We start from the raw sequence: 26,663 nt of genomic DNA, 5'->3' as shown, positions 1-26,663 counted from the left end.
AAAACAAAGAAGGTGCATAACAGCCCTTATTATTGAAAGGGAGAGTCTTGAAAAATAAAAGTAAATAAAAAAAAAGGTGAACAAATATGAAAAGGAGCATGCTTCAAAGAGAAGGGCAGAGAGTTGAAGACAAAATTTGGCAGCAAATTGCACATCACGAGGTGTAACAGTCTCTTTTACACCAACATCCAACACAACAGAAGACAGAGAAACATACGTAGAAGATCAGTGTTTATTTACATGGCCACGTATTAATGACTCTGTTTTCACATTCCAACCAGGGTGAAATTCAGAGGCACCTGCCTGAACAACACCGGCTGCGCTTGTTCGGCCACTATCAGGGCTGTATCTGGGCTGACAGGCAGTGAACTTCCTACCCCAGATGCCTACAGCCAAGCAGGAGATAGAGCTGCCGGCCCAGCCCTTGCAGCCCCACCGCCGGTCAGGCAGGCAGCGAGCAGACCCAGAGGCAGCCCCACCGGTCACAACAGCCCTCACCTGTCAGGAAAGGCTTCCTACCATATGCAATTATTTCCTACCTCGCTAAAAAACAAACCAACCAGAGAAAAAGGAAAAAAAAAAAAAATCTGAGAGAAATGCCTCTGCCTTCCACTGAGCACTTGCTGATCAGCATAACTTGTTATTAATGATCTGGGTGTGTAGTCCATGGCAGGAAGCTCACTGCCATCTTTTGCAATGTTTTCTAATCTGAGCTGCAATTTACCCTGGGGCAGTCGTTTTATCTGAATTGTAAATCCAGTGAGGACGGCAGAGAGTACAGGCAGGATGGGGAGGTGGACGCCAATCAGAGAGAGGAGTATTTGCTGTTGCGCAGGTCCTTTTACAGCTGCTCTTGTAACTCATTCAAAGGGGCAGAGGAAGTAAGCAACACAAGACTAATTCTAAGTGTGGCATAACCACATGGTTCCTTTTAAGTTAGTATCAGTCAAATGAACAAATCCAGAGTGTGATGCAAGACAAGCAAGGCAGTATCTCGGTTTGTTTCTTAAGCAGAAACAGACACAACCTTGGGAAACACAAGCTGTTCTTCAGGGCTGAAACAGGAGCAGCATATGTCCAAGGCAAAATGCAAACTTTGAAAAACTGATCAGAATTTGATCTAGCAGTGTTAGACAGACTATTAGAGAGAAGGTGAAATGAATAACAGTTCTGGTTATGCTCCAGGTAACTATGTAGCATTCCTCTTTGGGTCTTCCCTAAGGTAGATTAGGTGAAGGTATTTAAGCCTCTCCTACAGGGCACATTCTCTAAAGCTCTGACCATTCTTGCTGGTCTGCTCTGGACTTGCTCTAGTTTATCTGCCTCTTGCCTATAACACATGGTCCAAACTGGGCAAAATATTTTAGCTGGGGTTTCACCTGCACCAACTAGATGAGAAGGAAACCACCCCAGTCCCCAACACACCGCAGGCTCCCAGGATCAGCTCCCCTTGGGTCAGCATGACACCCTATGGCTTGGTGCGTGGTCCATTAGAAGCACCAGATCATTTTCTGCAGCATATTCCCAATTTTCTCTGGGTGTTGCACTCCTTCATTAGAAGGGTCATAATTTTCTAGTAGCTTTTAGAAATTTTATCCTCTTGATCTCAGACCATTTCTTCAACTTTTCAAGATTTTTTAAGATTCTAATCCTGCGTTTCAAAGCAGTTACAGCTCATTCCAGTCTGGTTACATCTGCACCTCCTCAATCCAGCAGCCAAATTTTTAATAAGTACGACAAGTACCAGCCTACAACAGGAATCATCGATTAATGCACTTCCCCAGTCTGGCAGCAAACTATTGCTAGCTAGCACCACTGTAAGTACAGTTCTCTAGCTGCCCACGTGACATAATTTAACATAAACCATATTCACAAGTTTGCTTGTTAAAGCAAGGGCTCTGTGAGGGTCAGTCAGAATTGCAACTTCTGCTTCCCTCAGACATGCTGGGCCAACTTCTTCGTAAAGGAGGAAGATACCTGTATCTGGCTGTAGCATTCACAATGCAAGATGTCACCATTACCGCTTCATCCCTCATCTCCCAGGCGGTTAGTATAATAGGCCCACAGCTTTCATGTATTTCTAATTTAAAACTTCTGTCAATGTGAAGTATAGCTCTTCTGTTAGCTGAAATGATGTAACGCTTGTCCTCTCTGCCATCACCCAGGACCCAGAATGAAACCAAGGCCCATCTGAGTGCCCGCCAGACTCACAGTTCTGGAAGATTTGAAGCAAAACGTGGCCAGCTGCCAGGACAACAGCTCTCCATTGCAAAGGCTTTTTCACCACAGAAATATGTGGTTCTCCCCCCCACCAGGTTTGTTCCAAAATACAGCTTAAACCCACCCAAACATTCCCTACCTGAGGAAAAGGTTAAAGGACTGAAGAGTTAGAAAACTATAATGTCACATTATGATATAATCTCAGATTATTTTTCAATAAGCACTTTTCCTCAGATATACAGGTTAAGACACAAATATCCTAGAGACCTGAAATGGCAAACAGGTGTCTACCTTAGTTTGCAGAAACCTGTCTGTTTGCAGACACAAACAGATTTTGTGCATAAATGTAGACATGTTAGGGAATGTGGGAATTTTGAGAACTGACTGACACAAAATAATCCACCTTTAAACACTGTAGCAGAGAAAGTAAGGCAAATGAACCCAATTTCAAGGGCATTAAAGGGGAATTTCTACTTTGTCATGACAATAGATCCCAGTTAAACTTTTTTTTTTTTTGACCACAACTCAAAGGCTAAGGCTTTTTAGAGAGAAAATACAAATAGAAATTCTATTATTTGCTTAAAACAATCAGCTTCTACTAAAATATTTTACATTTTCACTTCTTATACAGCATCTCTTAGAACTGTGGTATTTTACATTCTACCGAAAGTGTATTAAAAGCAATCTGCACAAATGCCTAAAACAGAAAATAATGTAGAATTAGATTTGTCAGCAGAAAGAGGAAAGAGAGCAACCACATCCCCAAAACCCCCGTTCTCAGGACAGACATGGGAACCTCGGGAATGACCTGAACTGTAGGAGACAGGAAATTGCCTTATTGTCTGAAATCTGTTTTTTAGCAGCCAAGTGTTTAATCACTTCTTGGTAGCAAAAGTTATGTATTTCCTCACTTATCAGTACACAAACATTACCAAAGCGAAGCTGGAAACGTAGCTAACAACAAACCCATAACAACCACATCTAGCACTGTCGAGGTCTCTCTGGAGCCAGGAGAAAGGCCTGACCTGAGCAAAGCGTCGGCACAGGCTGTGCGCCGGAGGCCAAGCGAAAGCACCCCTTGCCCGGCACACATCACTCTGCCTGGTGGATGGACACACAGCCTGGCTGCTTCACACAGCCAAACCCAAAAGCATTATAAAGCCACAGTTACAGCAACATGCCCTGTCGTAACCTTTTGTTTCATTCAAATTTAATTAAGCCACTTGTGGTGACAATAGTAGTGTTTTGTGTGAAAGTAACTGGGTGTCACTCCCTGTGGGAATCTTTATAAAATATCTAGGAAACCAGGTCAGGGTGGGACAGTTCCCTTCTGTCGATTACTTGCAAAGCCATTAAGCAAGGGACAGAGAAACAGCACAGTGCTGTTAAAGTACTGATGTAAAGCTACTGTTATCTTGCAAGCCAAAAATTTTAAAATTCCCCAATGCCTGAAAAAAATCTTATTTAGGCTGTCTGATTATGTTACTTTGGCCGGGCTTCATTGCTTTTCATGACTGATAAATCTGAAAAATTGTGTGTTTGTGGAAATGTCTGTAGGATAATAAAAATAAAGTGATTTTGTTACCAAATCACATGCCAAACATTTGCTTTTCCTGACGTAATTTGGCCCAATCTCAGTTTAAAACACAGCTCAGAGTCAAATGCTTTGTTTTGTTTTCAAAGAAGCCTGTCTGCTGTGTGTTCTGTCATCACCCGAGCTTCTCCCCATACCATCTCTAAAAATCTTTACAGAAATGAATGCATAGACAATGTTCAGCAACTGTGGTTTCACTGCATGTTCATAGGTGATTTGCTGCTTCTCCCCTCGTCTCAAACAAATCTTCCTTACCACTCACTCCCATTAGTCACATATCTTCTACTACTTTGAAATAACTCTGTAAAAGTTACTTATTAAAATTTTTAAAAATAAGTTCACAATGGAAATCCAGTGAAAGGCTTTAGGTGCCCTGTCCTAAAAGGCAAAAGCAAAGAAGCATAGATACCAAAATAAACAGCTTGTCTTTCAAGTGTACCAAACACACCTAAATGCCACTTAAAATGTCAGTAGAATACATGGCCCTTAATACCCCCAACACCTCAATAGGTTCTGGATTCTGCCATCCAAGCACTGTGTGTTTGGAATTAAAAAAAAAAAAAAAAAGCAGCTGAATGTCTTTTTATGAAAAGTCACAACCTTTCATTCATTAAACTTCCTATAAATATGGTACTCAACTTCTAGTTTCAAGCTTTATGACCTTCACAGGAATGCATTTTTATTACAATAAGAGAATTAGCAATGCTATCTAATACATCTAAGATAAGTTTGGTGCGTTCATTATAAACCTAGATTATCATGTTTGGAAATCTCCCCATTTCAATTATTATTTTGAAGAGATTAGTATGTCCAGCAGAAGGGATGTGCCATCTGGATATTCGCTATTTATAGGATAAACAGGTTAAAGTTTTCATTATAATAAGGATATTTTTGAGTTGGAGCACAACTGGCATTCCCTTCTTTCATCTGACAATTCAATTACTTTCTTAAAAAAAACAAATATTTGTCTCAAGGGACACAATCAATCACGACACTTGAACACACAAACTCACTGGCTTCTGTACCAGTATATACAGCACAGGAGAAACCTGGCTGAACATCCAAGTTGCCTCTGAAGGATCAACAAATGCTAGCGCTTCAGGAGGAAATTTAGCCACAATACCAGCAGGTTTATACATGCTGGATGATTTGCTTAATTAAAAAACAAGTATTTGTCTAGCACTACAGAGGAAGGTGGAGAGAGGGGAGAAGACATCTAGAAACCAACCTGCCTCATTTACTATGAGGGGCAGGACTGCAAATTAGGATGTTTGTAAACAACTGAGGACTGGTAGGAAGCAAATTTCTACCTAATAACAAGGAGAGAGACCTGGTATCCACTCCTTATCCTGCTGATTACCCTACGGCTACATAACATGGCAGCACCTCTCCCTTTCTCAACTCTGCGGGAAGGAGAGCACCAGGCAAAGTAGGTTTTATTAACTCCCAAAGCATTCATTTGACAGTCTTTGGAAATGGAGACAATACGAAAAGGAGTGGAAGGGGTTTGGCAGATAAAGACCGTCCCGTTTTATCATTCGCAGGTACACCAATGTGGTTAGTACAGGGAGACGAGGCTCACAGCCAGCGCTGACTCAATCACAAAACCTCCATCCCCATTTCTGACCCAGGGCTCCTCTTCAGCTGACTCACACCCTGGCCCCCGACTCCCCTCCGCTCCCATCCCCCCTCAAGCCACATGCTCTCTGTTATGCTGCCTCAGCTAAAGCAGCACCCCACCAGGGGAGCCCGGGGAGCCCTCCCTACAGCAGAGATGCCAACGCCACCGAGTCCGGGTAGGACTGACAGCATATGACGCTACTGAAAAGAGCTACTGCATTTTACGCAAGCCCTGGCAATGTGGTCATAAATAATTTTAGAGTCATTCTCTTGCAATAAGTTTCCCCACAGGAGTTTCTGGAAGGGAACCTAATCTATTACAAAACAAGCTTTGAAAGGCCAGGAACAAGGAAACGAGAGGCCAACAGGGACTGAGTTCAAGATCATTTCATTTTTTTTTCAGGGATCTATATAACATATACACACATACACCTACAAATGCACATATGTATGTATTTATATACACAGCACTCAAAACTTCTTAGCTCAATTTTATTTACTTGCTTTATGCTAATCTTGTCCAGTTAGGCATCAAAACCACTGCTCAGACTGTACAAGTCCTCTGCCCAGGAACCGTGCCCAAGGTGGGGTCTACAATAGAGACAATGCTCAGAAGACCAAAGCTGTGCACAGGAATTTGCCGCTGCCCTCCCCACAACGCACAACACCATCATCTGAAACTGGGTATATCCAGAGAGAAATGCTAGCGTCTACCAAGGCAGATGATGATTACATATTGGCACTTTATCAGTTTCTTTAGTTCTCCTCAAGTATGAGCACGTGTTTTAAAAAAACAGCACACATGTTTGAGGGTGAAGACAACACCACATTTGCACGCTTTAGAGAATCAACACCTCCCTTGAGAGTAAGTCTGGGATGTTTTCATGTGCAGCGATCTCTGCTTTCCTCAAGCATGAATCTACAAGTCATGGGAGCACCAGAATTTCAGGTGCATGGCATGAGCCAGGTCCTGCCCTCTGATACATATACATACAGAGCTCAAACATCAGTGGGAGCCTCATTTAGATGTGCATGCACATATCTGCATCATTTATACAGGTAAACTGCCAGTAAATCAAGTAAAGAATTTACTCCATACAGAGAGGTTCAAATAAATGTTTAGAGAACACTCACATATGTCTTAAAAAGGCTATTGAATACACTCTGCAACTAGCTGGATGAATTCTTGTTCATCATCGTATTATGTTTTGCATGTTCAAAAATTTAGAGAGACATTCAAGCTGCTAGCATGGTGAACAACATATGTTAAACCTTTAACGTTCTTCAGTTGTCTAGCTACATTTCATACCATGAAGAAACAAATAATCATTACAGATTCCAAGCATGCTACTCTGCATTGATTAGTAAAAGATGAAAATGAGAGAGAAACTTTGCCAGGACAATAAAGTTGTGCTCTTTTTCTAGACGTATTTGCAAAAATCACAGTATGACTTCTAGAGTTTTGGCTACTTAGGACAGACTTCTGTCTCTCTCTGATTAATACTAGTGAACTGTGCAGATGCCAGCTCCAGAAACAGCTATTCTGAGCAGTACACATTCCCATTTTACAAGTTTGTGATGGAAGGAAGTGTATGTTTGATACAGATTTAACATACATACAGGTGGACTCCTACAGTTTCAAAAAAAGTTTGTTTCTGCCCCAATTTTGTGCATGTCTTTCTGCAGCACTTTTGTAGGAAAAAAAAAACAAAAAACAATACCAAGAATTAAAGGGAAAATAAAGTCCACAGTAAGGCAACTCTGAAATAGCAGTGGGTTTGAACTTCTTGAAAATTGTTCAACTGATTTTATTCATCCAGCTTAAAATCATATCATTGTAGAAACTCTGAAAGCCATATTTGGCAATGTTCTTCAAGAGCAGTTAAGACACAGGATTATTGTTATTTAGTTGGAGTGCAATGCTCTACATGTATAAAACTTGTGTATATTCTAATGAGTAACTTAAGTGTGGCTGAAGACTTTATAAGCACAAAGATCAACAAGTACAGCATTCAGCTCTTAAATACTGTGCAAAAAAATGAACAGTTTTTGGGTGAGGCAGCAGGTTCTCAGTTTGTGTAAAAAAAAAAAAAGGAAAAAAAAAAGAGACCATGAGTAGTTTAGATCCCGATTGTGTTTTATCTCTTTTATCTCCTCCAAAGATTGAGAAGATTGCAAGAAGCCAAACAGATTGCAAAGCTGTATCTGAGAAGAACTGTGAGCTGCAGACTCAGCTACAGAGCTCATGGCCACAATCTCATATAAAGCCTTCAAGTCATATTTTTTTAAAATGATGCCTACTAGCAACCTTGGCTCTGTTTACAGAACTGCAATTGCAAAAATCTACTAGGCTCATTTTGTGATCCTGCTTTAACAAGTAAGATTTTTACTGCAGGCTGATCTACTTCAACCAGTCCCCAAGCAACTCCAGAGGTTAGCGCTGGGCACCGCTGTAAGGATTTAGCCTGCTAACTCCTGTTTGCCTGCTTCACTACAAAAAATGGTAGCTGGCATAACATGCAAGACAGACAGAAACTTAAAATCACCAGTTGCACCAAAGGAAAATCGTGGTATGTATATTGTAGCCTAATCTCTCTGCACTGGTATTTTGTTTGGACTGCCAGCATTTCTGAGAATTCCTTATCTGTAAGGGGGGCTGTCAGAGTACACCACCGCAATGATCAGGGAGTCCGCCGTCTTCTTGCAACATGTCTCCTCTCATTCACGTTGCATAGATAGGCTTTCACAGCAGACTGTGATTCACGTGTGAGGAATGTTTGTGAGATATCCCCACAGAGCCCACAGACTGTGGTTACTTCTCTTCATTTGCAGCAATCTGAAGATTCATGTTTCTCTCGTTAAATCAGTGATGACAGTGAAGTGCAAGTCTGGGCATGGTCCAGGTTCATAATGAACATCTACAAGTATTTCACAGAATATCTATACACACATTGTTCATATACAGACATTCTATATTCATTTGCAATTTGATCATATGTGCATTATAGATATGTCCATTAATTTCTGCAAATATTTACACCATGCCACTAAAAATAAATCTTTACTGTTAAAGAGCAGTAATAACCATACTTTCAACACTGCAGAAGGTGTTGATTAGCCTTCTGCTTGGCAACCTTGTAAAGCGTTACACAAGTTGTATTTTATATACCAACCAATTTCCATGAGTCTTCTCACCATATATAAAAAATAATTACTTTGCTTAAGAACTTTGCAGAACCAGGCCTTGGCTTTGTAATGTCACACTTGAGAGAGGAGGACTTCATTTTTATATTTCACATAGGTCTTAAAACTGCTTTTTTGTGTTGCAAATACTTCCTCAAGCTAATCATGGAAATTTGGACCCGGGACTGTATGTGTAGGTGAGGCGTATGTGGAATATCTCCTATAATTTGTTAATCATCAGACACTTTCTCATTCCTTCCCTTTCCTGTCTGTTTTCATCACAAAGATGCTCAATGACATATGCTCAAGGCCTTTTCAAAAGAACAAAAGGGAGGAAGGAAGCATAGGTCAAAAAGGGAAACGAAGGGAAAAAGGAAAGGAGAAAAACAGAGGCTGTCAGGAAAGCAGTACAAATAGCTGTAATAGCACTCTTCATTTTCTAAAGAAAACTGTAGTAAGGACATTTATTACCTTAGAAAAATTTAATAATCATTAGGAGCTTATTAAAAATGAATAAATAAAAACAGAGGCCTCTATATGGACCGAAGGTAACATGGTGTCCTTCTCCCTGGCGCTTTTGAGAAGTTTCAATGCAATGATGCAAACAAGAAGAAAGAGACTTTCAACATTGCCTGTCTACTGAGTCCATAAAATAACACTGCAGTGACAGTTTTAATGAAAATGTCCTCCATAGTTTGGTGTCTAGTTACTCCCCAGTATGCTCTTCCTCTCTGTTCTACCTCTATACAGTCAAGTACCTTCTTAAAACTTACCCTTCTTGGGGCAACTTTTAGCTATCACTTGGCAGTAAATAAGTGAATTGCTCTGAGACAAAGCTATTAAAGATATTCTGTAACAGATGGAACAAGTGGCATGAACTAGAGTATTCTGTACAGTTTTATCAACAAGATTTATACCAGCGTTCAGTGGTTCTCTCCATCAAAATATGGTATCGCATGCTCTGCTGAAGAGAGGATCATTTCCTGTCCTTTCCACAACCAAGCAGACCATCTCCTTCAGTAACTACCACATAGCAATTATTCACATTGTGCTTGTGAAAAAGCAGTTACAGGAAAGTATTTAAATGCTTAAATAGCGCAGGATTTTCTTTTGCTGTTGTTTAGCAACTAGAGCCAATTGCTAGGTGACAAAGACAGTTCCCCCGACCTCCAAGCAGCACTTTCCAGAGAACAGTTTAGGAACTGCTGTTGAAAAACATTTAGCCAGCCCTGGTCTCTTACAGCATGCTCCAAGCAGCAAAATGAGGAGCCTGCTGAATATACTATGATTTGCACCTTGCAAAGCCCTGTTTAATAAAGCAAGTAGTTCTTGTAAGCCTGGAATGAATGAAGCCTACTGCCTCATGAGTTTACATCTTTTGCCTGATTGACACAGACGTCTAAAGAGGGCAGAAAACTTTTCTGCCACAGTTGAGGCAGATTGTAAAGCAGGGTGCTTTTAGGACCGCTCTTACATGCTGTGTGTTTCCACAAAACTTGCAGAACAAAAAAACCTGAAAATTTGTCAAAATCAGTTTGTATCAGCCAGTTTCAAAAAGTATATTAAAGGGAGGGTTACATGAATGAGCACATTGCATGTGATGATATAAACCTTGCTTCTGCAGAAAAACAAGTTTAAAAGATTCTAAGCTATGAAATCCAAAACTGAACTTCTCTACTTACCTTAGTGTTCACACAAGATTTTCCACGTTTATACTCTTTGTGACTTGCTCTTTTATCAAGCTTGTTCCACAAAGCTTTGGCCTTCCACGTGGTCACTCTTGACTTCAGTTTGGTGTAAAAGTTTCTATTGTCTGAAGGATCTAATTCAAGTTGGCGAGTGAGAATATTAAAGGCCTGAATGGTACCTTTGCACGTTGATGCTTGTACAAAGTTTTCAAATATCTGGCCAGCTTGACTGTATTTTTCATCATCATTTTCCCCCATGTTCTGAGATGTGTTTGAAAAGGATTAAGCTGGAGGTCTTGTGCTGGGGTACAGGTGATCAATACTACCAAGTATTTCCAAGCATGTTACTCCTAGAAAAGACAAACACAGGTCATGTTAAAGCAGGGCCTGCCTAACAAAGTTAAACACACAAACTGTATATCCAATATGAACATAAAAACACAGCGTATGGCGACTGGATAACCAGGTACAAAAAGTTAGTAGTAGCATCCAAGGTAAGTGTTACAAGTAAACATAACATACTTGTGCTGTCGTGACATGTACTTCACAGAGACTGTCATAAACACCCTACAAACTCAAGCCTACTGCTTCAAAAACAACCAGCTTCACTGAGAGCCCAAGGACTTCTTTAAATTTTGTTCAGTGATAAGTGCTAGATAACAGATGAAGAAAAACCAAATGTCCAGATGCTTTTCCCAAGCAGAATTTATGTCGCAGCAAGCACACCTCTGTTAACATTTTGGTCTTAAGAATTCTTAGAAACCTGCAGCCAAAAGTCAACACTACTTGAGGGAATTGTCTCCCATTGTACAAGCTAGGGCCAAAAGTGCAGCTTAGCCAGAGCAATTGAGAATTGGCACAATCACTTGTCACAAGCAAATGCATAAAACAGGCTAAGCAGAAACATTATCACAAGTTACATTAGAACTGAAGAAACAGAAAACAAGTAACCACAGAGAGCTCCCCTTTTTCTAACTCTCTTGCCAAAATGAGAAAGGGTTCGGTGCTCTAGTGCATAGAAAGGAATTTTATCTCCACGTGTTAAATGCTAAAGTTATGTGTTTGGAGTCTTACCTTGTCACATGCTGATGATACAAAGTAATGATGTTTGGCCCACTAAGCCCCATTGGCTTTTCCGAGTAACATGATCACTGTCAAACTGTGCCTCATGTTCTAGATAAATACCCTTCCATTCTGTAAGAGCAATGCTATTCTAAGTTAGCATAAGTTTGCAAGAACTAAAATACTTTCATTGCGGCACTCCCTTATCCTTCTTTAACCTTGCTCTCAATCTCTAATGGGGAACGTCTTATTAGAGTCAGCCAAGGTCCACAGAAAACATCCAAGTGGCTTTCACATTCTCCAAGAAAACTGTTACAGTTTATGTATAAACTTGTCCTCAGAAGAGGGTCTACCTGGACTTAAATCTCTTCCCTTGAGAAGAGATTTAAGTCATACATTCTTTTTCTTGCTATTAAAGAATTATCTACCAGTCCAAGAAATCAAAAACTAAATCAATGCTTGCCTAACCTCCCACATAATTAGTTATTTTGCTTGGAACATCATCTGTTGGCTGATAGTTTTAGAATAAATTGTTAGAAAGGCCTTTGAAGTTATGCTTTTTCATTTAACACTGTTCACTTAACCATTCATTCTCTGCTTGCATTTCCTTCAAAGAAGAAAAAAGAAAACATAACCAGTGTTTTTAAATAAAGAAGAGACCTACCATGTCTATCTTACAGTCCTCTAATACAGAAAAATATTATGCAACTTATTAAAGAGATCCCATGGGGAGATATAAGGAAGCATTTGAAATACTCACATTCCCTGGCTGTGCTCAAAATAAATAACCTTTGTGTGTACATCATCAGTCTGTTGTTGGTTTGTGGGTAAAATAAATAGGCAATGTTGAGAGTTTGTACATTTTCTTAGACCAAATGTCATGATTAAATATTTGGTGCCAAGAATAAGTCAGGAAATTTTTGTTTTCCCCTCTGAATATTTCATTTATAGTACACTCCATGCCCTTTTCTGAAGAGCTTTGTGGCTTTGTGAGGTAAAAGCACAAACATTTTATATGCCTTGACTTCCAGAAGGTCTAATTTTTCAAGAAACTGAGTGCCATGAACATCCATTGACTCAGAAGGAGTTGAGGACATCCAGCACCTTTCCAGGTTCAAGTCCTCAATGATTAATGAGCAAACCCCTCCAACAATTGCATGCTGGCAGGAGGGAGCCCGGTCACCTTGGCTGTCCCAGCAGGTGCAAGGGGGACCCAGCATGACCCTCACCAGCCCCGGCTTTGGGAACGCAGAGCTACACAGCAGTTTTTGGGTCAGTCCAAAACCGGCCAATAGATCCAGAAGTTCCTAGGGGAAGGGGAAAGGTAGGGGACTGCCATGCAGAAAGGCTGATGTATGTCTGGGCTTAAGCTTTACACGAGTGATATTACAAAGGGAAGGCAGCACAGGGCAACTAAAGATAGCAACAGCACAGTGTAAGATGCTACAATGTGGCTTAAACAGCTTGATATACAGGCACCCCAGGATTCAAGACCCATTGAAAAAAAGAATTAAAATCAAGGATAAACACTTACTTCACCCAACTTCCATACCTGCCTGAGATATTTTATAACAGAAAAGCCGAAGTATTTTTCTTTTCTCTCAAAATAATTATGAATAGCTTGCTGGGGAGTGGGAAAATGTCAGTGAAACATTCCACTTTGGACATTTCAGCTAAGGGAGTGGCAGCTAGATTAGGTTTTCTTAATCGCTATAAACTCACATCGCTACTGCCTCAGTGCTACCAAAGACTTTGACTGACTATAATAGCTATAAAACAATACTTCCTCTCCATTGTTTTCATTAGCTCACCACAAGACTGTTATGTTCATATAACAGAAATATCTTTAAAAGTTAACTCTGGCATAATTGGTAAGTGAGTCTGATCACAAGCTCTTTAATTTAATATTTTTTCTGCTCACAGAGAGGAGATTTTTATAGCCTCAGCTGTTTCCATCCAGCAAGGAAGGGGGCGGGGAAGAAAAGCTGTAAGACTAGAGCCATATCTGAACCAACCAAAGAAGAAAAGCAGCATGTGCCAGGGCTGATAACGGTGAGGAGAAGACAGAAGAGAGGGTTGGCAGGAGCCACTGCAGGCAAAGGGAAGGGGAGGAAAACATTTTTAGCATGATGCAAACCAGTGGAAGTAGGTGTTGCACATGCATGCGCACACACACACGCAGCAGGCCTGGGCTTCCTCTGCCTTTCCACTGGGGAAGAGAGCAGCTGTGAAGGATAGCCAGGACTCCCCAGCCTTAAAACTTCCCTCCTCCAACACTGCAAAGCTAGGACTAAGGCTATTCTTTTGAGGCACAAAATTTTCTCCTCATGAACTTCCAAAACACTCCCATCTTGTCCACACTGAAAAGCTGTGGAGTGGCATCTCCGCAGAGACATTTGCTCACCAGTGAAGCATTTCTCCTCACTGTGTCAGAGGTCATGTTCTCCAAAAAAGCCACATTTTGTGGTCAGAAAGGCAGGATGAAACAGGAGACTCTGGTTACTGGGGTTTCTGGCTTGCTGGAAACACCACTTTTTTCTCTTTTTTTTTTTGGCATGAACACTGTGTTGACAGACGACAGAAAAGAAGATGGTGTTCTAAGTATATGCAGCTCATGGAAAAGCATGCATTTTTTTCTGAGGAGTCACCAATATTTCACTGAAGTATTGTACATAACTCACTAGAAACAATGCAATAAGGACAAGAAGTTGAATGGTGTAATTCTTAACCATAATTGTAGTTTCCTGTTCTATAACTGTCTCAAAGACTTAAGAGGCAATGCATAAACTGCTTACCTGTAGTGGAAAAAAAAAACCAACCAAACAACAAACCAGTGTTTGGGGAAATACTTGAGTTCTTAGAGTATTATCATTTACCCTTTTTCTTCCTTCATCATATAGATCATTCTAGAGATGAAATATAGATCCAAAAGTCACATCAAGATGAGTATTAATGCTGAAACTGCAAACTATGCTTTTCAAAGTGACCATTGAACTTCCTCTGGAAGCACAATCCAAAAATATAGCTGAGTTTATTTGAAGCTTTACTGAAGTGCTACAGAGCCCAACAAAAAACCGGGCCACAGAAAGGAAGAGAATTAGAGAGCAGGAAATAGTCTGGGCAAACAGTTCTTTTAAGTCAGAACTGAAGCATCCATGGGTTAGGTTCACAGCTAACAAGAACCGTCATTTTAGGTCCCATGCATGATGTACTAAGCACATACAAGAATTTGGCTTTCCACGTGGTTTCCCGTGGTATTACAGCAGTCTCTGGAGGGCTCCCAGACACAAAGGGCAGACACTGGGAAGAAGGGTTGCATTTTGATGATCCCTTCTACTGTAATAAGTTAGCCCAACCTCCTTTCTGCCTCCAGTCAGGGGCAAACAGGAACATCAGATGAGCAAATCTGAGAAGTGCTCTTCATGCCTGGTGGCTACCCAAGGAGAAAGTGAAGATCTTATTACAACTTAAAGGAAAGCAGTGCAAAAGGGACAGAGAGAAAGTAGAAATTAAAGCAATGGTGCATGTACAGATGTATATGTATGAAAGCAAACGCCTCCAGTCTTGGCTGGTATTTCCTGTAAGTGAAACAAGCTCTGTTACTACAGATGATTTTGAGAATAGTGAAAAATGCCTCCACTGTCAGGGTAATTCCACTAATTATCACTAGTTAAATGGATGTATGGAGCTGGTTCACGTCTGCGCACGAAGCCTTTCAGCATAATACAGCAAGCAATAAAGTTGACATACAGGAGTCATTAAATGAAAATAACTTAAATTTTTTGACAGCAGTACCATGTGTATTGCTTGTCAGCAGTGTTTTGAGGTAGTATACTCAAAAATTAAAACCTTTTTTTGGCTTAGTTGTCCCATTGGAGAGAGAAAAACCCTAACTTCAATTCAAACTTGCAGCACTTAAGTCCTTCCCTAGTCCCTTAATGCTCTGTTTCTAATATTTGAGAACATGTTCCTCAAGGAGATTGGAAAAAAATTAAATTCCTCGCATTTCAATACCACTAATCTTGATTCCATTTTCAATACAGCCCTAATTCTGCCATGTTTACCGAGAATAAATTCTTTTATTAAGACTTCAGTTTGGCATGCAGGATACAATACATTTACTGTTTGCTTAAGGTTAGAAACATCAACAGAAATGAAAGACTGTATTCTGTAGCATCTGTAGTAATCATTTACTTTGGCCCTTCCTCATCATCAGTAAAAACTAAAGTATTTCTGCTGTCTCTTCCCTGACAAACTGTCTCAATACCATTACAATAAGTGAAATATGCAAGTAAGACTGGCTGTGTTACAGGACCTTCTAGGTTTTTCAACTTAGTTTCTACTCACATTAGGCACTTTGTTTTCATGGTGACCATTGTAAATATAAATATTTCTATCTGGAGGAAACAGAGCTTTTTGGTGGTTTGGTTTCTTTGCATGTTTTCCTAGAACTGACATAAAAGGAAAAAAAAAATTAATGTGATTCTGGTAACAACTGAAGCTCTCCCTTGCTTTGCTTATAAAACTAGTTAAAAAAACACAAGAGTACATTTGCCTAAAATATTTGTTTTCTATTGGTGACAAATAGAAAACACATTTCTTAAGATGCACAATCCTAACAGAAACATCAATGAACAGAAATTGCTTCTGAACAAAGCCTCGCAAACAGTCTCTCTTTATAAACAGCCAGATTACTTTTCTGTATTTTTATAAAAAGCTGACTTCCACAGAACTCCTGCAAAATAACTTTTCAGGCCAAGCATGGAATTCAAAACAGTTCCTACCGAGACACTCTGTGCCTATGAACTTACAAGGTTACCGTACACGCTATCAGCTTGTTTTGCCGAAGTTATATGAGACATTTCAAACATAAGCCTTCCAACAAGTGCTGCTGTGCTGATTTAACCTGCTACATCTGGAATCATCCCACAATAAAATATAGCTGGAAGCATTTGCACAAGTACACTAACACTTTGCAGTGAATATTTTAGATATGTTCACAGGAAGCATAAAATAAAATGACCTATCCGTAGGATTTTATCTGCCACACAGACTAAGTCACATTCCACACATTCTGAAGTTGAAAGCTTTAAAAATAGTCCAGTTTGTTTCTTGATGTTACTGGTCTGAGCTTTCCAGTTTTACTGTGGGAATACACTAAGACACTGACAAGTAAAATGAGATCAACCACATAAGCCAGCAGCTTGCATATGTCTCCATTCATGCAAACATACAGTGTTGGCATGGGTAAAGCACGGGATGCTGCCCAAGGGTCCACATGCGTAATCCCAGAGAGGAAGGCTCAAACGTCTGCCCTGCCACAGCTGCTGGCAGGGCCCAAGCCACGCTGCACTAGCTTCGCCATACGGCCACTCTTGCAACCCAGATTTCAGATAACACAGAACAGAAAACTGGCAATCACAGGGTTCACACCATTCTGTCACCTGCATGAGAAGTCCTGTCCCGTGAGCATCACTAAAACCCCCAGATGCTCATTTTGCAAAGCACAGGCACAAGTATTTCAAATGAATGACCATACATAGTTTTCCAGGCATCTGTATGCAGCATATACTTAAACTACTCATCAGAAATACTGATCACGAATACTGATGCATTTCTGAAGAATGAGTTCTAAAATAAAGAAATTTTCTTTTTTTTTTTTTTAAAGTAATGGTGTTGTACCTATACCACTGGAAATTGTAACTCTAAACTTTTAAGTCCAATGGTTTTGAGGAAAAATGTCTCTAGCCCAATTATTATTCTGTGCAGGTTACAGTGAGTATTTAAAAATTATTATTTCTAACAGGGGTGTTAAAAGCTCTATTACAAGGTCCCAAGTTTCCATATAGTCTACATCTTCAAAACTAAGTGTAGATGATTTAGCCACAGTCATTAGGGATTAATGCTATGCATAAACAAGATTTTAAAACCTGACTCTTGTTTAGACTGGTTACAAGAAAGAACATTTTTCAGCTCTGTTGTAGTAGATTAGAAATACAATATAAACAACAGTAGAAAGTTTATGCTGACGTTTTCCTAGGTTAGGATCGTGAGAGCAAAGGAAAAAAGTACACCACAAGGATAACATCAGCCAGCAAGCAAGTGTACCTCTTAAGAAAAGGCACCTGTGAATTGTTAGAAAGACATTGCGAAAATACTGTCAGTGAAAACAGTTAAAAGGACAAACTTTAAACTCTTTAAAAATCCTGCTTTTCTTTTCCTATGGTGACACTTCTAATTTGAAGTTCACAGACTGGAACAGCTGAGATATAAAAGTTAATCACAGAACAGGCAGTGGGTTGGTTGTTTTTTGATCAGCACAAGATTTTCTATTTTCAATAGGATGTTACAACATTGGGCCAGACTAATTCAGAGAGCAAGTAATATCCTCTTTACCATTACAGAAATCACATGCAGCAGGGAGGCAGCAGGCCAGGCGTATCGAGCAGGGGTGGACGACACGAGAGGATGATGGAGAGGGAGCTCCCAGCACCACTCCTGACCAGCTACCAGTGGAAGCGTCAACATCCCACTCCTTCTCACAGCCCTGTGTCCTCCTCTCTGCTCCTCACCCCCTGATCACAGGGAAAACTGAGATGGCACAACCGTGTCTGTGAGGAGCATGAAAAAATGCATACCCACTAGCTGACAGAGCTATGTCAGCAAAATCCCTGGTATAGATGCAGCTATACCAACAAAATTGAGCCACATTTGGCAGCAGCGGTTCCCCTAGTACAGCTTTCCTTTTGTATGCATGAGGACATAATTATGGAGGTAAATACACCATGAAAAAAGAACAAATGCATGAACCAGGAAAAAGCAGACTCTCTTAGTCAGCAATCATGGAAATAATGTTGGTTCACGACACTTTGAGAATAGGGATAATCCAGAAGGATGGGGCAGCAAGATAGGCTATGAACTGACACAGCAACACAAGACTGCCAAGGCCTCTGGCAGTGCCCAAGGAGGTGCCACCACATTTCTAGGCATGTAACGGCCTCCAGCAGGGAGCACGGGGCAAAGGGGTCCACCAGTCTCAGTGCCTTCCTGCTCTCTCCAGCTGGGAGCCACCCTATGACCAGATACAGCCTGTCTCCTTACTGTGGCCACTCTTGACCCAGAGGGGCTACGGAGCAGAGAAAGGTGACCAGCACTGCTGCTACTCAAACTGAGAACTGCCCAAAGACAGCTGGAGACACCAGAAAGTGCCTTGCAGTGAGGGACCAGAGAACAGTGGCTACCAAAATAAGACTGTCTTTTGCTTCCCCTCAGGATTTCTGTGAGAAAGCAAATAAATGTTTGTTTGGGGTTTTTTTAAGCAAAAATATGAAATGATGGCTGGGCTGAAGCAAATTGCCCAGGATATGTCTTGGGGGAAGAAAAAGAAGAGCAGCAGTGTTAGCTTTCACAGAATACATGCCAAAATCTCTCCATAGTGTGTTTCAGATTGTCTTTCCAAGTGTGAATCTTTGGTTTCATGTCTTCTCTCCAGTATGTTTCCCTCTCATTATTGGGGCTGTGGCAATTAACTCAAGAGCTGAACAGGCAGAAGAAACAGTCAGCACGAGGGCTGCAAGACCCTGAGGGCTCCAGGCCACAATAACTCATTTGGCAGAGCTGCCCTCATCTGTAGACATCAAACTTCCAGAACAGTAACCAGGATTAATCCACTGAAAACACAGACAGTATTACACTGCCAATCATCAAAGAAATAAAACATTCTGGGCAATATTTTCATATGTACACACACATGCTTTTAGGAATCAACACATTCCGTTGTTATAATTTTTTTAATGCGAGCTAGCACACAATACTTCCTGCGGCTTATTGGGGTATTAATGTTATCAGTCACACTGAAATCCATGGGAACCACAAATAAGTTAAAGAAAAAGAATTAAAAAAAAAAAAAAGGCAGTTTTGAGTTGTGAATGATAGGTTCCTTGGTTAGAGTAATGTCAATTCACCACTGAATACCAGCTACTGAGCAACAGTGGAAAACTGTGAAGCTGCACCCAGACAACTCAGCCAGAGGGTGGTGGAAAACCAGAAAATTTAGGTTAAACACCTAACTCTGCTCCAGGGAACATTTACATGAAAAGACAAAAAAGAAAGCAAGCTACTGGGATTGCTTTATATCTGTTTTCTTTTTTTGTCCTTGTAAACTGGACCCATAGTTACCAGAATAGACTAGAAAAGACACTGCTTCTGAGAGTAGAAACAGTATGTTTTGGAAGAAAATGTGCAGGACAATTTCTACCCTCTCTCAGCCTTGACTTCCCAAAAGATGAAAAAAACCAAAGTATAAAAAACCCAAATAAAGATTCCAAGAGAGTTACGAAAACATCATCCATTTCTGCTGCAGAAAAATCCTCAGTCAAACAACAAAATACATCTTGAAACATTACTTTTGGGAAATCATTTAGAAAAAAAAAAAACAGTGGGAATAAAATGTTAGGAAGCATCCCCTTCAAAAAAAAAAAAATGACAAACCTCTGAGGGCAGAACATCATTAACCAATAATAGGAGAGATGACAAATACATCACTATTTTCACAAGACAAGCTGAGATATAGTGAGAATTAAATTATGATTCATCTTCTCCAGCACAGAAAAGTTCACTAGAAAATGTGAAACACCAAAAAAGCACTTCTTAATAGTAATTGTTCATCTCACAGCCTGGTTTCAAAAGCTTGAGGTTTAAATCCTCTATGTTAGTCTTGTCAACAATATTGAAGGTCAGAGGTGGATGTACCTTCTCATATTAAAGTCTTTATGCAACACTGGCCATTTGCTTCCAATCACCTATCAAGCAGAATGACCTACGCTTCAATACATAGAAGATGTTATCATCAGGCTCTTCATTAGTCATTCCTTCATTTGGAAAATTTATTTTTCCACACACTTGTACTTCACTGCACGTAAGTGGGCAGACACTGTGGGAACGCAGGCACTTCTAAAGCACCAAGGCAAAGAACAATGTCCATTTTTTCTAAAAAGTTACTTTTCTCACTGTCATCTAGTCCTAACATTTGCTTTACTGTATGGAAGATCCAAAATTTCTTAGTGAAAGAATGTATCTGTAGGAGGCTATGGCCAACCATCAACACATACATATCCAAAAGTCAACGTTAATAGTGTTTTTAAAGAGCTAAGTATGTCCAAGTACAAAAACATTGCAGGTATGTTAGACATATCCAGAAAGTTTTAAGACAGTGTTACTGTTTCATTCCCATATATTAACATAAGGTTACATGTAACAGCTACAGCTGTTTGGGGATCCTGAAATGATGCCATGTGGTGATTACATGTTGCTTATTTGAGAATGTTTGCAGTACCAGAGCAGGTTAAAGGCATCACATTTCTTCCCCTTCCTACAGCTACAGGAAGGCAGAGCTAAAGCTGCTCTGGTGCCCCAACTCTCAGTTTGTAATTTTCAGAGAGAGAAAGGATCAAATGGTTCTGGGTTTGCAGAGCGCCTGGTACACCAGCTCCTGATTAGAGCTGGCTTTGTTAGAGAAAACAACAATTTAGGAAGGAAAGTGGTTTACAGAAACATCTTGGGTCAATTCGATTTTGATTTAACACAGCCCAGCCTCTGCCAGCCAGCTGGATGCCCACTGGCCCATGCCTCAGTGCTGCCGGCCCCCCAGGGCCGCACTAGGGAGGGCGTGGGGTGGCTGCACCCTCGCCCCAGCTGCCGTGGGCTGCCCGTGGCCCCTGCGTGGTCCCCGAGGCTGAGCCTGCAGAGCCTGACCCCCCCCCGAGCGCTGTGCTCCTCCCTCGCTGTGCCTGCTGTGCAAAGAGCTGGATCTGGGGAACGGGAACTGTCAGAACACTGAAAGTTTTTACTCAACTCCGTAATCAGTAGAAAACCAAATTCCCTTCATCAAATGTGCTTACGTAAAGCAAACCAACTGAAGACGTGAAGATGTATTTCATTATTACAGTTCCTTCATATACAGTTCAAACAATTTTAATATCCGCCAGCTTATAGAGACCAAGAAGGAAAACAGAGAATTGACCATCAGAAAAAGGATGGAGAGAAAAAATTTCTGCATGTAAGCTATTCACAAAGGAAATACTGTTAAGTTCTCCACTTTACAAATATGATTTAAAAAAAAAAAAAAGTTCATTACTGAGCCTGAGACCTTACATTGTCTTGGACTTCTCTCCAGTTTTACATTGGCACAGATTTCTCCCTCTCTTCTGCATACAGGTAAAAAGTATTGCTTTTATTTCACTGAAATGTGCAACCAGACCTTCATCTACACTCCAGTTACCAAGCTTTAGTTTACTAGGAATAAAGAGTTAGCTAATGCCTGAATACAGTGGATATATTACTATTGTGATTAAGTACTAACGCAATCAGTACCCCAAGAGCTGTACACACGAAACAGCATAGGCTTTGTTGCAGCATCTTTCGAAAGTAAGACATCCTTGGAGCTCACTACATAGGGCTCCGAGTATTCATAAACCCATGAAAACAGCACAGAACTAGCCTTTACTTGCGTTGCACTTTCCTAGCCATTTAATTACAGACTGTAGCGACCTGCATTTGGCATCGCGCTCTGCCATTGCCATACTGAGCCTGACTTTTGGCCTAGGCATCAGCACGGAGGTGGCTGGTGATGGACAGGCGCAGACAGAGGAGGGCTGGGTTTGGACCAGACCAAATTCTGCCATTGCCTCCATCACAGCGCAGTGATAGATGCTGGTTAGGGATGAGCAGCTGAAGGACCCCCACACAACACCACTCACTACTGTGCTGCAAAGAAAACCCAAATTGGCAGAAACACCCCTAAAGATCATGTAGTACCTTTCAGCTTTGTAAAGCATTGGGGTGGGGGGAGAGAAAAGAAAAAAGAACTTCAGAGGTACTGTTGGATGCTTTTTGCTCCTCAGCTTTTCTTTCCAGCTGACTTATACTTTTTTTTTTAAAGATAGATGAATATTTTTATTTTTTTCTCCCCACAAACAGTTGCTTGGAACTGCTACTTGGATTACCAAAGAGAACGAGCAAGCAATAAACTGCATAAAGCGAAGAAAAGCAATGATATTTTCTGAAGTAAAAGCTGAACTATGATGCAGTATTTTCCCTTTCAATTTTGAACTGAAGTTAAAAACAGGTTCTTCAGTACACGCTGCACCCACAGGCATGTGATCACAATTGAGTTTCAGGTATTGTGCAGTTATTGCAGAGAAGGAAAAAAAGAAGAAAAAAGGCATACACGAAAAGTTTTGGACAGTTGGCACACCAGGTCCAAATGGATACAATTTGCATAGTATTAGCTCACCCCCCTCAAAAAAAAAGAAGTGAGTCAACATACAAACTAAACCCCAAATGAAATATTCTGGAGAGGAAGCAGTATGGAACAATTGTAAAGCTCTGGAAGCAAAATTTTCAAGGAACAGCGCTTCCTTTTGCATGCAAGTCACACTACAGCCAGATACTACTTAAAAGAAAACTCTCAAACCAATAGCCCAAAGAAAAAAAGAAAAAAATAATAATTAAAAAGCACAGCAGCATGAAAAAAACTTGTATGCCAGTCAAGAGATTTCCATAATGCATTTCTAGATCAGAAATCGTTATGAAAGGGAGCTGGAAAGTGACTGTAACAGTCACAGAATCAGTCCATTTCTTTAAGGTACAACATGGGAGTTTTTACCCCTGCCCTCATTCCTGCCAAGCACAGATCACTACGAAATACATTAAATTCAAATACTCCAGAACCTCCCCTGTGTGTAGCACAGATTATCACAGCAAAGGCTTTGAGCAATGTCTCTTTGGTGGTGTTTTTGGTGCCTGGTGCAGCTAGGCAGGATAAGAGGCTGTCAGACCTCATGTTTCTATCAAAGCTAGGCTGAGCTTGACTTCTTCATTGATGCTATCAACTTCAGGGAATTCCTTTCAAATGAGGTCCATCAGACATACCGCTGTCTGCGCCTAGGGAAAAGGGGCTCCTTTCTAGCCACATTAATGTGCTACCTTAAACTGCCACATTTAAAACCACACACATGCACATCCAAGGATATATTACAGTGATTTGGCTTGTGAGTGCATATCCCAGGGCTCCTGCTGCCACTAATGATGTGGAGCCTTTCATGAAAAACTCTTTTGTTGTATTTCATGCGATGGTTGATCTATGCTCCATGATCCTAAGTCCTCCTCACACCACCACATATAGCTGGGGCTCTTCCACCTCTGCCCATTGCTGACCACTGGTCCTGCCAGTGAGCCTGACGAGCGTGCTGCCTCTGGGGGAGCAACATAAGCACACTGAGAAAAATTCAAAAGCCTTAGCAACTAAGTGATTGCTTACCAGATGCCCTAATGCAGCAATACACCCAGAACAGTTTATTCCTAGCTTTCTATGATTGACATGATAGGATTCTACAATTATTAGCTTATTTTTTTCACTGCAACAAAAGATGCCATATGTTTGCATAAAAGAAGGAGACTAAAAAAATTGTAGACTTGTAAGATGCAGATGTTGAGTTATACGAGTGGCCACTACAGTCTCTGTTGTTACCTGTAGGATGTGCACATGAAATGCCGCTTTTACTATATAAATTGTGTCTAAGAGAGATTACTAGAAAAAAGTGCAGAAGACAGCACTTCATTGGATTCCTATATCCAGTGTATCAACTAATTATGAATCAACTTTCACAGCGCATATTTCTCCAAGGCATCTTGGCAGGCAGCGTATGGCAACATGTGAACAGTTCACCTCGGTATTTTCAGGTCAGACTATATCTTAAATGGGTCAGTGCAACATCAGGCAGAAAGCACCCTTCCTTTCTAAAAGCAGAAGCTGACAGCTTTGCGCAGGCCCCTCACAGCCCATCTTCTTGCAATTGGGGCAGCTGCACTTACTTGATTACTTCTTTTGCCTCATGGCAGACCTTTACTGGCAGGGCCGCTCCAGAGCAACCATGTCTCACAGTGCTCTGGCAGAGGTCTATTAATCATCAGCGGGTTAAAAGGTCAGACTAGCAAATCTGCTTAAGGCATACACCCCACAGGCAGGGGCAAAGATCTCAACCAAGGACGTTCAGCACAGCCACTGCTAACATGACTCCACTTCTCTGGATCTACAAAATGCCCGAGCAGGCAGAGGAAGCGCACTGCACTCGCAGGCGCTACCTTCACAGAGTAAAGAGTCCACCCAGGCTCTGACAGACTGCTGTAACCTTATAGGCACAGATCCTTCACGTGTTAAGAAGCATAATAAATCCAACATGCTTATATTTCCCAGACAGAAAACCCAAATTACTAGCAACAGTTACCAACACAACCACCACAGGAGTTCCCAAATGATTTCTCTACATTCTTGCCTACATCCTATTTTGCTGATCCCTATGAGGTTGCACACCAGCGCATCTCACAGCTTAAAGCTGAAAATTTTACTGCTGGAATTTTAATCAAAAGCAATAGGAACATAATCTAGAATATAGGCTTAGAGGAGAGAAAAAACAGGTAAAGGCAAAAAAACCTGAATGAGCAACTAAAACACAATTTTGGCAGAAGAAAAAAGAATCTTTGGCCTGAGCCTCACTGCCACTTTGACACTTTCTTACAGAAGTTCATGACAGTTTTGTAAGTATTGACCAAAACCTTCAAGTCACAATATCTTGAGTGAAATTTTTAAACACGCTATACAAGCAAAAAGTTCAGCTGTTTCCACCTCCCCTTAGCATTGGCAAGGTTATCATTACACTGTGTCACTGCTGTAAAACAAATCCAGTCATCTACAATTGCACCACAGAGAAGATGGCTCTGCTGAAAACAGGGGAGGGACTGCATCTGCTGGGGTGTGCCAAGCGAAACTCATCAGCATCACAGCACATGACTAAGCATGTATTCGGGTACATCGGTACTCAACCACCAATTTGAAAATAAAGGTAATTTCTTCTTATCTTCCCCCTCCCACCAATCTGTAAATATGGGAAAAGACAGAACATTGCAAATGAAGTTTAAGAAGCCTTAACAAGAAAAAAAAAACACATGACAAGATATGAAACAACTGTTTGCACAGGACAATGACTGTTAATATTCTATTTAAGATTAAAATGTATCAGGTAAGAAATATTAGGAATTAGGATCCTATTTCTAAAAATAGAAAGGTGACTGCTGATACACTTGACAGAGACTATTCATGTGAATATAGGCCTGTAAGGTAAACAAATAATTAATGTAACAATTAATGTTGCCTTTTTTGCTTAATTCTAATTGTGAGAGGTAATACTTATGTTGTCAATACTAGTTTCTAATGACTGCATCCAGAACAATCAATTAGTTTTCTTTTTAAATTCCCCAGACCTGGTAGAAAAGAGAAAAGCTCTCTCTCTCTCTTCTGGATATCTTCCCCCAAGAAAGCAGAATAATCATTAAAATCACAATGGAATCATCAGCCAAAGGAAGAAAACTCTGTTTGGCTTCACTTCCTCCTCCAAAATTAAAAAAACACATTATTTTCAGCCCTGCATCTGGCATAATATCCCAGCAAAATATTAGACAACAGACGAAACCCATAAGGAAAGTAGAAAATTTGGATTCAAAACATGAGCTGCTTCTTAGTATGACAAGGGTGTATTTTTCTCATTAGAGAAACAGTCATTAAAAATAAATGCAATGAAGGCTTCCATGAACTCATCAGAAGCACTGATCACAACCTTACAAAGTCTGTTGATACCTAGCAGGAAATTCAGACAAAGCAATGAAGTAAGTTTGCTTTCTACTTTGTAGAAGTACCAATAATTCTCTCTCACACACATTTTCAATAAACTTTGCACACAGGTTAGCATACTGTCTACACAACAGCCAATTAGGCAGGCAGACAAGGAAAGCCTTGCCATTCTTTGCTTGTTACTTCAGTAGAGCAAATGAAACTGAAAAGTAGTGGTTCACCATCTCTTTGCACACTAGAACTATTAGAGTGAAAAACCTGTGATATATCCACATCAATATTTACTTCTAAATTAAATCCTGTACGCAAATGCAGACCTGCTACACTATATATGCCATTCCTTTATTTATCTCAGAAATCAGTGAACTAAGTGACACTTAAATAATTATACAGCTATTTTCCAGACAGAAGCCAGTGTTTGTAGTTACATTAGCTTGAGATTTCAAATAAGCCAGATCACCTTAGGAACATGTATCTTACTATGTTCTGGGTCAGTTACAGAATCATAGAATAGTTTGGGTTGGAAGGGACCACTAAAGGTCATCTAGTCCAACCCCCCTGCAATGAGCAGGGACATCTTCACTAGAGCAGGGTTGCTCAGAGCCCCGTC

At 40.6% G+C, this 26,663-nt stretch overlaps 1 protein-coding gene across 5 annotated transcripts in view; it reads right to left on the bottom strand.

The window, feature by feature from the left end:
- MICAL2 (microtubule associated monooxygenase, calponin and LIM domain containing 2) overlaps positions 1-26,663 on the bottom strand; it is a 112,235-nt gene that overhangs the window by 53,713 nt on the left and 31,859 nt on the right. For 4 of the 5 annotated variants that reach the window (XM_009288832.2, XM_019474520.1, XM_019474519.1 and 1 more), the window contains one exon: positions 10,300-10,655. In XM_009288832.2, the coding sequence (XP_009287107.1) occupies positions 10,300-10,563 (264 nt within the window). In that variant the 5' untranslated portion in view covers positions 10,564-10,655. Of the gene's footprint in view, positions 1-1,467; positions 1,475-7,845; positions 7,852-10,299; positions 10,656-26,663 lie in introns of those variants that run through there. The other variant, XM_019474521.1, reaches the window with a different exon arrangement.

The sequence above is a fragment of the Aptenodytes forsteri genome, unplaced genomic scaffold (genome assembly GCF_000699145.1).
Source record: "Aptenodytes forsteri isolate BGI_AS27 unplaced genomic scaffold, ASM69914v1 Scaffold8, whole genome shotgun sequence".
Classification (NCBI taxonomy): domain Eukaryota; kingdom Metazoa; phylum Chordata; class Aves; order Sphenisciformes; family Spheniscidae; genus Aptenodytes; species Aptenodytes forsteri.
Note: the sequence above shows the minus strand (reverse complement) of the source record. Positions and strands in the feature narration are given on the sequence as shown.